Raw genomic sequence first — 13,322 nt, 5'->3', positions numbered from 1 at the left:
GAAAGGGACTCTTTCCCAGCTGCAAAACGCTTTAGTATGTGCCACAACAAACAAGGGTTTGCTGAAGCCTACTGATGTGTTGGTGATACTTTGTGAATCATGTTTGGTGTTGTACAGGGAAACACCAACTGTAGGACATTACTTCAGCCATTACAAGGCTCCATACCCATATGGAATGGACAATATCTCATTTTAAAAGGTTGAGTATTCCCAAGCTTCCCACGTGGGGACGCCTCTTTCAGGGACGGCTGGGGCTTGAGCTGGAAATGAATGGAAATCCACCATCGAATGAGATTCTAAAGACGATAGTAAGTATGGACCACAATGTGATATTGGAGACTAATGCGGATTGAAAAATAGCCCTAAAGTTGCTGGTCCTCATCTGCTCTCACCTGATAGGTGGGTCCTATGTACTGCAATAATCAGATGTTCATGTCTTTTGTTTCTGAAGAAGCGGATATATTCCACGAAACGCGCTGAAACAGGGTAACTTTGTCTAGGCAACCTGGATAGGAATTTTTGATAATGTTTGCTTCACATTTTTGAAGTTTTAATAATGATGTTAAATAAAGTTTTGGTTTTGATTTATATTTTTGCAATACACATTTATTGGCCTTAAAAGTCCCAGCTGTGGGTCAAGGCAAATCTGTTAACATGGCTAGCTAGCATGTTAAAAATTTGCTGTACATTACAATGCACAATTTAAAATGAATGGCTTTAGTGCATCCGAACAGGTAATGTCCAACAACAGGTTAGATGACAGCATTATTGATGGGCCCCCATCAGCAACTAGCCGCACGTAGCTCAGCCAACAAGTGGTCACCCAAACCCAGCTAACATATCGGTGTATGCCTTTTTAAAAGTATGGGCGGGGGTCTTTAACTGCAACAAGACATGGTTTACAAAATGTATTTTTTATTTTCATACATAATTTTCCAATAACAGAAGGGATAAATTGCACAAGATCTTTTGTTTTCTTCTCATGTGGAACTACAATGACAAGAAACAAGCAAATTTAGGTGTTCAAAACAATCACAGGATAAAATGCGACACCCTCATTACAGGAATACATCTGGAAGTTGTAAAAACAAAATGTGTCATCCAAAACTAGTTAAGTGACTTCCTTCAACCCTGAAGTTCCAGTGTACTGAAATGATTACACCGCAGATTACTGTGTGTATAACATGCAATTGTTACATGCCAAGTGAACACCAGGACAACAAGGCCAGGAATGTAATGATGGGTTTATTGGAAAAGGCAAAAGGTTTGTCAACTGAACAGCAGCAAGGAGAAAAAAAAAATATGAGAAAGGATTTCCACATTTGCCATTGGCAGCCACTGCTTTAATGAACTGCTGCTAGACAGAAAATGTACATTACCCACTAACAGCAAATTCAACAGCCACAACCAAGATTTCCTAATGACCTTCACTACCCCAGAATATATAAATGTGGGCTTTTACAAGGTGGGAAAATAAAGCAAAACAAAAATGTATGCTTTACCAGAATAAAAGTATTTATGGGCCCAACCAATAAAAAAAGGGTAATCAACAACCTAATTTGGCTGCAGCAGTTTACTACATTGTACATTATAATACACAAACGTCAGTTGCAGAAACTGGTGGTTCCAATTTTCTTTTTTTTTTTATTTAAATATCAGAAAAACTTCAAGTCCTTGACATAAGTGTCCTGTAATTACTTATGTGCATTTTTCTATATATATATATTTGTGGAGCTGTGGAAATATGAATCATCTAAACTAAATTTTCTGCTTGAATTCAGTCTGTTTACTTTTTGTTATGCCTATGCTTTTCTAAGTCTAGGTAACAAGTCACAAAGTTATACATTTTTAGACTGTGTCCATTCACTTATAAACATGCAAAGGCATTAAATACCCCAAATGATTAAACCCCAAATGCCCAATACTCTCAAAGCTCTAGAACTTACATTCCAGCATCTTTACTAACAGAACAAAAAGTATGGTGCCATGATTGCCAACTGTTTTCTAAAACCAAGTTGCCTGGCATTAACACATTTTGTATGCGGTTTTATTTTTGTTAATGTTCATTATCCTGGTTTATCCTTGTGAATCTAGCCCACATAGTGGTCACACACACACACACACACACACACACTTACTGTTAAGTTGTCTCTAAGTAGCTGCATGATAAGAGTGCTATCTTTGTAGGAATCTTCATTAAGGGTGTCGAGTTCCGCAATGGCTTCGTCAAATGCCTGTCAAAAAGAAAAAGTCAATAAAAGGTGAACTGGGATTGCCAAGATTCTTGAAGCTGAAAATAAAAAAATCTCTATTGCAAATACAGCCATTTTTCATTTGGATACAAAAATTACAAGACAACTAATGGCAAGTGAAGTTATTAAAACATGCGAGAAGGTTTTACCAACAAATCCATGCAGCCAACTTTCAAACTACCTAAAAGGGTATCACAAAACAAGAAGACGACCATACATCATTGTTAATAATTAGGATAAGAAGAAATCCATTCTGCAAGCATGCTGCCTCCCATTTCACCACAGTATGAGACCTGGCTAACCTTTGCTATACCTGTCAAATGCAAATACCACAGGGATCTTAACTTTACACCAGAGAAAGCCATGAAAGGTCAGGACATAGTCTGCCATTTGTAGGAGGATAAAAAGAAAATGTACACCACTGAAAAGATGAGGGGTTGGGGGAATATCCAATAAACTGAAGATTCTGTTTGGAGTATGCCCAAAATCCATACCAGTCAGTCCAATTTTATAAATTAAGAAAACAGATCTGATAATACAAAGCTTGCTGAGTGAAGATGTTAGGTTACAAGTCAAAAATATTTTTTAATTCTAGGTAAATTTAGAGGTTAATACTCACGGTCTTTGCCAGAGAACAGGCCTTTTCTGGGTTATTAAGAATTTCATAATAGAATACGGAAAAATTTAGGGCTAAGCCCAGGCGGATGGGATGGGTTGGCTGCATTTTCTGCTTGCTGATTTCAAATGCATCTTGATATGCTGCTTGTGAGTCATCTATTGTCTCTGTTAGGAAAAAGAAGACTAGAGTTAGATAATAAATAGAGCAAAAGAATGTTACATTTTACATTATTTGGTCGATTTCAGGAAGACCCATGGGTGCTACTCAAATATCAGCAAATTGGCCAACAATGTGCTTATGTGTTTCTCCATAAATAGATTTTTTTAAAGAAAATTGCAAATTCTTCACCAATTTTATCTATTCATATTTCCCCTTCCAGTTTTATTTAAAAAAAAAACAACCAAAAAGCAATTGTGTTGCAGCGGCTATATAGCAGGTGCAGGAAATCACATTCACTGGGGCAGCTTGCATTCTTGTACTGAACCTTAAAGTTCAAAGAAAAAAAAAAAACAAAACCCACCATAGACGGTGCCCACATGCCAAACTCATTTACTGGAGTGTATATAAGGCAGTTTATGCTTTCAGTTTCAGACAAGAGTCAACGGGCTTATATTGCCTTGTGTGTTACTGCGGCGGAGATTTCTCCTTTTGTTTGTCCCAGTGACAACTGTCAACTGGACATGAGATGGGGAGACCCTTGGTTGTCAGACAGCAAAATAAGTTCTTTTTAAATATAACGATTATTCTCTTATTAACCTTAAGTGCATCCTAATATCATCAATATTAAGTGCATCCTAAATATCAATGTAAGAGCTTCTCCTCACTCCATCTCCTGCTGTTTTTCTGACACTAAAACATGCTGGGATTGGACAGCGAGCTGCATATCCTCAGTGTACAATAACAGAAAAATGAGAAAAGGAAGGCAAGTTTGTTTTATTGGAGAAGAGACATAGCACATGTCTTCGACAATACAGCTTTTTCCTTGTTTAGTTCCACTTAAAACATTAGGCAACCCGTTATCTCCACGGTCATATTCTTGTTTGCTTTTAACAACCCCACGAAAAGCCTGACAATCATCCAATCCTGTTGACATCAAATATTTAACCATCTGAAGTCTCTGGACCATTAAGGAAAACACTTGAGAGGAAAGAGTTGCCCTAAATAAAAAGTGACCACACAAGTCTTTAGGTCTAGTTAGTTTAAAAGAAAACCAAAATACTTACGGGTTTTCTCAGCATCCTTTGCCACCTCTGCAAGGTATCGGTAATAGTCCCCTTTCATCTTCAGGTAAAATACTTGGCACTCTGGTTGTGAGGCTTTAGGAATTAAGAACTTTTCGAGCAGGTTCTGCAATGAAAAAGAAAAATACAATAACGTTGGGATACAAAATATAGAAATGACTACGACACTGAATGTTGCATTCATAAATTCAATCAAAACGTAAAACTAGAGTTTTTTGTGCAGTGCCTTGTTCAAATCAGTTATCATAAATTCTATCATCTAGCTAAGCACAAGTTTTTTTCCATCATACAGAGCCACATCAATTTTAGGATGCCAGATATCTTTTTAAGTGCATCTTTCCTAAAGGAACTACAGTAGCTGCTATTGCTAACCTTATGTAGGATTGTAGCTGCATAGATATGTTGACGCATCATTTTTAAAAAGTTTTCTAAACTCCTGCTGCACTCTATATTTGGCAGTCAAGGATTTCATGCATTGATGAACTTCCAAGCCTGAAATCAAACAACTTGCATTCTGTCATTGACACAATGTGCATTGTTGTGCGGCTGCACGGCTCACCACTGCAATAATGCCTTAAGGTCATTAAACATATCAGCTCTGGTACCTGAATAGCTAACATAATGGAAAGTCAATTTTATATTTCAGCTATAGATCTATTTGGTTGTATTCATGCAATATGACCAGCAATCAAGTTTTGCTATGTTTCACAATCCAGAAAACTTCTCTACTCTTGAGGGCTTATGAAAAAAGCATTTTTCTAAAAATATTAATGCAGGAGGAATATGTTGGAATAGATGCAGAGTACACTCCAAAAAGTGTTTTTCAATATGAAATGGCATTAAAAAAAATTGCTACCAACTTTCATAGATTTTACCTTTCTGGGTTAGAATTGAGTGAGGGTGAATTGTTATAAAGTTTGAATTATTAGTGGATGAGAACATTCCCTTGTAAGGAAATAAATGAATACTTGAAAGTGTATCGAAATCCAAAATGTAATATATTACAGCTTACCAGTCAGATTGTAGTGAGTGCATTAGTTTCCTTGTTCAGAATTTTCCTTTCTTTATTTTACAAGGTAATCCTGTGTGTAACCCATCCTGTCCCCTTTACCATGACTGTATCTAAAATGTCTATAAGGTTAACCAAGGTTGTCACACAAGCTCGGATTCCGACATGTCTGCTTGTGCTCATCTTTTGTACCTTTTCAGCAGGTTTTAAATACCCATTTCAAAGCAAGATCAACAGTATTCACTTTGCTCCTTACCGATATAACAATTTCTCACTACTTTGCTGTAATAACTTGTGTCCAACACTGCATTATCCTTTGTACACAAATGGGCTGCTTATTTAAATAGTTCTTATTCCGACCCTCTAGAGCTATTGGAGAATAGCTAGTCAAAATATAATCGGCAAAATGTGGCGTGAAATGCAGTTTAGCATAATACATAGAGCATTTTAATTTATAAAATTAAACCTTGTTCATTCACTGATAGGTTTATGGCCTGCCCTAAATGTGCTCACCCCCTTGCTCCTTAGGAGCATATGCTGTGGGACTGTGCACATGTGCAGACATTCTGGAAGGCAGTCTTCTGGTTTCTCACTAGAGTTACAGCGGCGGCACTTACCAATTACAACCACAGCTGGCACTTTTCCATAGTGTTTCTCACCTCACCACATCCAGGGCTTTAACATCCAGCATCTCTGATTACTAGCGGCCAAGAAAAGCATTCTCAAAAACTAGTTGGAACCTTACTCCCCGACAGACAAGACAGAAGATACTCAGCACTTGGATACCCACCCGCAAAGATTTTTTGGCACTTGGATGCCGTACCTAAACAACATACATTATCCCCAGGTCAACTTCATATTATTGAAATATTTAGACATACAACTTGGTATGACCAGCGGGCATTTGGGGCACCACATAGGTAATGTACCCTTGTCCCTGGATATTTAATTAAATGTCCTTGAGATAACAATAATATATCAATATCTATTCTCTTCTAAATCTACAAAGACCTAAAGCTGGGTACATACAGATCTGTTGCCACCCGATACGATGGATGCTACAAATTGCACATGTGTAACATTCTGCACCTCTCATCTGATGACAGATGCACAAGACTTGTAAGAGTGATACAAAGTGAATGTTGAAATTTACCTACACAGGAGATCAGAGAAAGAAAACAAATCTGATGGCTGGCGGAATTCCTTTTTTACTTTAGATTCAGTTCAGATTTAGGAGGGGAAATATCTGCCCCTGTGTACTTAGCCTAAAGCCCAAATTATTGCAGTGTTTTAACTTGTTGCCACTGACCAAAACCCCACACACCAAGGCATTACTAAGCGTAGTTATGGGCTGTATGGAATATTGTAGCAGTGTTTGCAACCTATTAAAAAAAAAAAAAAAAAAAAAAAAGGATTGCTTTCACACAATGCAAGTTAATGAACAGCACACAGGAACATGTGCTGACAGTAGAATAGTATCAAAAGCCAGGCTTGCCTGTGAATTAAGTGCATGCTAAGTATACCTATACCAGAATAAAGCATTTACTGACCTTTGAACAATAGATGGACTATGCTGGACGTAAAGTGACAATTCTCACGGTATTCACAAGTCCATCTGAAAGCCAGACTGGCTGATCCCATAGCAGAGTTACTGTGGGGCAAGAAGTGCTGCCTGTGATAAAGGCATCAATACATTGCACTGCAGCTTCCAGCATATGGACTGTCCATTGCCTAACCTCCTACAATGGGCATCTTATCAGAAGTAAAAAAAAAAAAGTATCTGATCGCAAACATCTAACAAAGTGCGAAAGGCCAGCTGCATTTACCTGGCTACAAATGGAAAGAAGAAAGGCCAGAGTTCTTGCCTGAGCTGATCAAGTGGCACACAATAGACAGATTATTATGGAGGTATAGGCACAAGCTCACACAAATATATATATATATATATATATATATATATATATATATATATATATATATATATATATATATATATATATATATATATATATATATAGACACTGCCCATGCAAGGCAGCTAGTGGTTTTCACTATTTCTGGTTGAACACCTGAGGGCAGCAAAGCTGATGCATAGTTATTTCCCTTCCCACAAATGTACTACATGTTCCATGATAATTTGCTTAGCGTATAATGGCTGTGGGTATTTACATTTGTAGATTCTATTCTTTGCAGCACAGCGGGGTGTCTACAAAGCAAGAATTACTGACAGAGCATGCAATGTAGCCACGGGTACTAAATACCATGCATTTCTCTACAAAGTATATATGGTATTTGAGAGATTCTTTGAACACATTTTAAGAATAGGAGAAAGAAATGCATCAACCATTAAATAATGTGAAGTCTAGATTAGGCAATTATGGCGAGTGACCCTAATGCAAAATTTTATTCTGGATCATTACAAAACGTTCCCGTAAACTGCAATGTCTTTGTTGTTTTCAAACAAAAACTTTATACTCCACAAAATGCATCCATCTAATAAAATTGAATCTAGTGGCCTTTGCTTGGGTCTGTGGAGACTGTAATAGGAGACTATGTCCCAATATAATTTATACCCCAGCATGGTACCTCTCTCCTTACTTGGAAGATCATGTTTAATGGGTAGAAAGGGACTGGAAGTCTTGGTGGAAGATAATGTGACTGGCTAAAGGGGGATTTAGGCCAAGCCGTTTCTACAAACACCAAAAGAGCAGAAGAAATTCACCTTGCAGATAGACACGGCCTTCATAACCAATCAGGGCATTAAATATCACTCACAAGGGCAGTGAAGGAGTGAGTTAGAAGGTTTTATGTACAAACTCCACTTCTAATTGTGATCTTGATTATTGAGCTCCTAAAAAGCAAGTACTTGTTTAAACCTTGTGTACCGCTTACATAGATGAAATATAATACAAGAGGCACATGTTTATACCTTCTTATACTAGGGGCACATGTTTACACACCTTCTTTACTTTAAAATCTGACGGCCAATGGTACATGCATCCTTTGGCTGTGACTTCAATTCTATCCCACAAAATATGACCCTACTATGAAAGGTAAAATGAAATCAGGACTTCCCCACAATAGATGGGCAGACAACTACAATGCTTTCTACATGGCCCATTGCCCTAACTAGGCAAGGATAGGTTTACGTTAGGATACAATTACCTTGATCATACCCATAGTGATCAATTTGCCAATATACAAAATTCACAAGGCGCATTATGTCATGTGAGAGATACACGATGTCCTGCACTAGCAATCCCACTGAATGTTTATCACTGTGGCATGGCAAAGAACAGCCCTTACAATTTAATGCCAGCAAAATCTGCTGCATGAGCAAATTCCCCCTTGGGGCGTCTCCTTAGACTTTCTCTAAGATTTGTCTGTCTTTCACTGCAATGAGCTGAAATGCATTGGCATGATAATTATGACTCCTATTTCTGAATGGAATTTTGTTTATTATTTCTGGTTGGAATGCAGACTAAGACCACCCATACCACCTGAAGACACAGGATACAAGGGAAGAAGTTTTGTCTTTCTGAGCAGAAGGGTTTGCTGGCTGGTGGCTTAATGAAGTAATTTGTGTTATTGGCTGTGAGAAATTGGTTACATGACAGGCTCTCTGATGACAAATAGTCAGGAAAAGAATAAAATAAAATAAAACCTATAGACAAAGGAGTTATGGCAGAATACTATATACTACATAATTAAGGTGCATGTACGTCCCAACAACCAAATCCTATTTTTGATGCATTAGACCTGTAACCTGCAAAAAACTCCTATTGATCCTGACAGAGACCCAGTTCAGTCATGTGCATGTTGCAGTTTTATCAAAAACAATGTTATTAAAAAGTATATTCGGACTGCAGGCCCCTGATGTTTCTTGCAGTCCTAAAACTTCCTGGCCCAAGATGACAACTCACACTTTATACATACGTATAGTATAGGAGTAAAGCAGGAAGAAATGGCTGCCACCACAGCTAATGATTACCAAGCTGCATTACAGATGTATTTTAGTCATGACCAACAATCAGAGCCATCACAACTTTGAAGCCAAAGTGCTAAAATAAGCAAAATTGGTCAACTATTCTATTACAGAATTGTTTTAATGACCAACGTTAAGACTTATTACTTGTTAAACTAAGTCCTAGACTGGAATGACTGGCTTCAGTTTAAATCATGACACACCTATAGGGGAAAAAAAAAAAAAAAAAAAAAGGAAAGGACACACCTTAAGCAGAATGGCTCAGGTGTGTCAAGTATATAAAGTTTACAGAAGGAGTAAAAAATCACTACAATAAGCCATTTGCTTGTCATAAGGAAATTTCCAGACAGAAGGGTGACCAGACACATCCACATGTATCACTGCATTAGGTGTCAGACCTGCTAACTGGAGAGGATATTGCAATCTCAGCAAAAGTCCTACAAGATCCTGATGTTAGTGACACAGTTGTCATTGCTGGAGGTATTCAACAAAAATCAGTACAAGTACTGATACAGGAGCTAACCCTCCTCATCACATCTAAAGCAAAAGATAACAAAACCCCAGGAAAATCCACTCAGTATACTAGTCCTTAGATCAGCATTTCTCTACCTTTATAACATAGGAGAACCACTTTAATGTGTAGGTCTTCAGGGAACCCCTATTATATTTACTATATGCATAGATCACAGTACATTAGTGTGGTGGTCAATATGAAGGCGTACATCATTGGCAATTGGCAAGAATGTCACCCTTCCATATTGCTAAAAAAGGATCATTGGTGTAAACTGACAAATTGCTCAAGGAACCCCTAACAAGTCATGGAGGAACCTTAGAGCCTAAAACAATGTCAGAACCTTCTACACAAAACATTGAAGAAATATTATATTGCTAAGAAGTGTTCCCACTGTCTCATTTACTGATATGTTCTACATTTGTCTTTAACACAAAGCATCTCTTTTGAGGCAATGGCTGACTATTCATGAGATTTCAGTGAAAAAGAAACATTATTACAATAACATTTTCTTGTAAAGTTATTCCAGTTGTCACTTACCAAAACGGTTCCGCATACAGTCTTCAGCTCACTCTCAATTTTCTCCCGGTATTCTTTAATCAACTGTGCCTTCTTTTCCGATTCGCCTGACTTCTGCTCAATGCTGGAGATGACCCTCCAAGAGGATCTCCTCGCTCCAACCACGTTCTTGTAAGCCACAGAAAGGAGATTCCTTTCTTCATTGGACAGCTCCTCGCCGCATTCTGTTACAGCCTTCATGTTGGCTGCCATATCATCGTATCGATCTGCTTGCTCTGCCAGCTTGGCCTTTTGGATCAGATCGGTTCTTTCGGACATGGCTTGTTTGTGGTTTGGTACAAGGGAGAGGAGAAAAAAAAAGTCAAAGTGGTGAAGGGCTCAAAGGAGTTGTAGTTGGACACACAAGAAGGCAGCCAAAACCTGTAAGAAAAAACAAAAGTAAGCTTTACATAACAAACCTCATTTATTTTTTAATACTTGAGATAACAATCAAGGCCATCACAGTATTACTAGAAATGTACACTAAAGCACATAATACCCAACACTCAGAACAGATCAATTCTTTTAATATAACACAAATCTAGTAAAAATAGATTCAGACCAGTAACAAAGCTAAAAGAAAAGGTAGCTTACAGGATAGGCAGCACTACCGCACACAAGTCATGCTGGAAATAAAGCCGAAATTCTCAACCTGGAGAGAACCTCTTACAAAATGAGTTAAAAGTATGAGTCAGAAACAGGAGGAGCTGAGAAACTGAAAATCAAACTAGAGGAGGGAGTAGGGATGAATCAATCTGCCCTGCCTTTTGTCTCCAGGCTCCCTGATTCATCCCCGCCCTGCCTGCCTCTCCCCTCCATTACTCCTACCCCTCAGGGGAGCCAAGGGCTTCCCAAACCCAGCAACCAGATTCACACAACACGCATAGACCCGTCATGGGTGAAAGAGAACGGCTGCGTCGCTTCTACCAGACAGCACAAGACATCCAAAAATCAATTCATGCTATTATTAAACAGTACCAACATATTACACAGCGCTGTACAATAAATAGGGGTTGCAAATGACAGACAGTGACACAGGAGGAGAGGACCCTGCCCCGAAGAGCTTACAATCTAGGCGGTAGGGGAAGTCTCACACAATGACACACTACATTTCCTAACAAAACTGCAGGTCAGGGATTAGATAAAAAGGGACGGGTGATCAAGAGATGGGTGATCAAGGGACTGGCGATCAATCACCTTTAATACAAATGACACCACAATCACCATTATATTTAATAATCCATGATCTCCCCTCCTACTGTGTGTTACTTCCTCCACCTCTTAGATTGTAAGCTCTTCTGGGCAGGGTTCTCTCCTCCTCCTGTGTCACCATGTCATTTACAACCACTAATTATTGTACAGCACTGCGTATTATGTTAGCCCTATATAAATCCTGTTTATTAACAATAATATAAATATTAGAAAAAAGTTTCCTGATCAGCAGATATGCTATATCATGTTCTGATCAGTCACCTGACCGGGTTCTCACTCATTTTCCTACAGATGTGTAATACACAATAAGCACAACACAAGGCTAACCCATAGTGAATCTGTAAGGAATGAGATTGGAATATTCTGGGTGTAGAAGGATTGGGATATCACCCTCCTACCACTAGAGGGAGCCCATCCAGAGATCCCCACACATCTACCTGCAATCCATCCAAGGGGGATCCAGTCAGGCAGAAAGCATGGGCATTGCTCATGTGTTACATGGGCGAGGAGAAACTCTATGTCTGGAATATAAACTGCATACTACAAGGAGGACATGACAGCCATACCAGGCCATAGACTTGGCTTAAAGGTACACAGGATCTGCCCTGGTTATTGGAATGAGTCCAACACCCCAGCACCAATCTTCCATACATCCAGCAATATGGGAAAGTGATGATTCCCATTAATCTATTTGATAAATAAGGTTTCCTCTCCCTGGTGAAGCTTCCAGGAAATGTCTCTGCATTGGAAAACCCTCCTAGGGAGCCACCATGACAACACCTGTCATTACCACTTCCTGTTCTGGTGACAACTGTACATTTATAAATTCATTATCATTTCCTGTCTGGTCAGCAGGACAAAAAACAAACATTAAATGAAATAGAATTTTCTAATACATGCATGATAAGGCGGCTGATCGTAGAAGGAGGCTGCTGACAGGAGGGGGGAGGGGCAGATCAGATCCCCGCTGGGGCCTCCATAGCGATCTATTGAATACACACCACAAGGAAGTAATGGAGCCCGAGCAGAAAGAATTATACACCCACACACGAAATTGGCTCAGGCGATACCGCGCACAATCCGTACAATCTCACACAGCGACAATGGCGGCCGGCTGACTGAGGTAGAATGGCGTAGGACGGGCCCGGGAGGGAACACACTCACCTGGCAGGCGCTCCTCGCCGTGTGAGCCGCTGACCGGCGGAGTGATGAAGAGACGGAGGACAAGAAGATCCCACACACACTCAGCGTAGAAGAAATCCTCCTGGCTCTACCTAACCCAATTACCAGGCGTTGGCAGAAGGGCGGGGTGAAGAGACCTCCTCCAATCGCGATCGAGGTGGACGCCCGCCAATTCCGTGTTCCTTTAGCTCACTGAGCCAATGAGAATTTAGCGCGGGAGCTGAAGGCTGGACTAAAGGGGCTGGGTTAGGTTGAAGGACAGGCGACACGGGGTTTCCTCCAATAAGATGCAGGGTGAAATGACGTCATTGTTGCTGTGGGAACAGAGTTGCAGCTTTTAGTTCTGTCTCCTCATGCTCAGAAGGTTGGGCGTGGTGCTGGTTTCCTGCTGCGGAGGTGCTGCACCGCAGGCCCCTTCCCTCCCTTTGTATTGTGTGGTCACTGGGTGTACAGGGTGGCATTTATAGTGCATAACATTCTCTAACCAGTAGCTTGGTGCAGATGCTGCAGTGTCAGTGTGTTGGCATGGTGCCAGGTCTTGAACTTGCCCATGTAATGAATGCCATTGCCATGGTATTTGTAGGCCGGGATGGTAATTTCTGTATGTGGGTGTGTAATGGTAGGGGGGTGGGGGGATTGCACTGTGGTTGCATCATATCAGGGTTTGTCTGGGTCACTTCCTATATCGACCATGTAAATAACAAGGAACTTAAACTCAAAACTGCCTAAAAAAAACATTTAATCCTGCTGTGC

General features: G+C 39.7%; 1 protein-coding gene across 1 annotated transcript; it reads right to left on the bottom strand.

The window, feature by feature from the left end:
• Positions 1-2,075: 2,075 nt before the first annotated feature.
• On the bottom strand, positions 2,076-12,706 carry YWHAQ (tyrosine 3-monooxygenase/tryptophan 5-monooxygenase activation protein theta). Its single transcript, XM_072407543.1, has 5 exons — positions 12,552-12,706; positions 10,158-10,556; positions 4,095-4,218; positions 2,872-3,035; positions 2,076-2,234 (listed from the first exon to the last, which is right to left on the bottom strand). The coding sequence occupies exons 2-5, from the start codon at positions 10,452-10,454 to the stop codon at positions 2,091-2,093; spliced, it is 729 nt and encodes a 242-aa protein (XP_072263644.1). The 5' UTR covers positions 10,455-10,556; positions 12,552-12,706; the 3' UTR covers positions 2,076-2,090.
• Positions 12,707-13,322: the final 616 nt, after the last annotated feature.

The sequence above is a fragment of the Pyxicephalus adspersus genome, chromosome 4, assembly GCF_032062135.1.
Source record: "Pyxicephalus adspersus chromosome 4, UCB_Pads_2.0, whole genome shotgun sequence".
Taxonomy (NCBI): domain Eukaryota; kingdom Metazoa; phylum Chordata; class Amphibia; order Anura; family Pyxicephalidae; genus Pyxicephalus; species Pyxicephalus adspersus.
The sequence above is the reverse complement of the archived record's forward strand: the minus strand, read 5'-3'. Positions and strand labels throughout refer to the sequence as shown.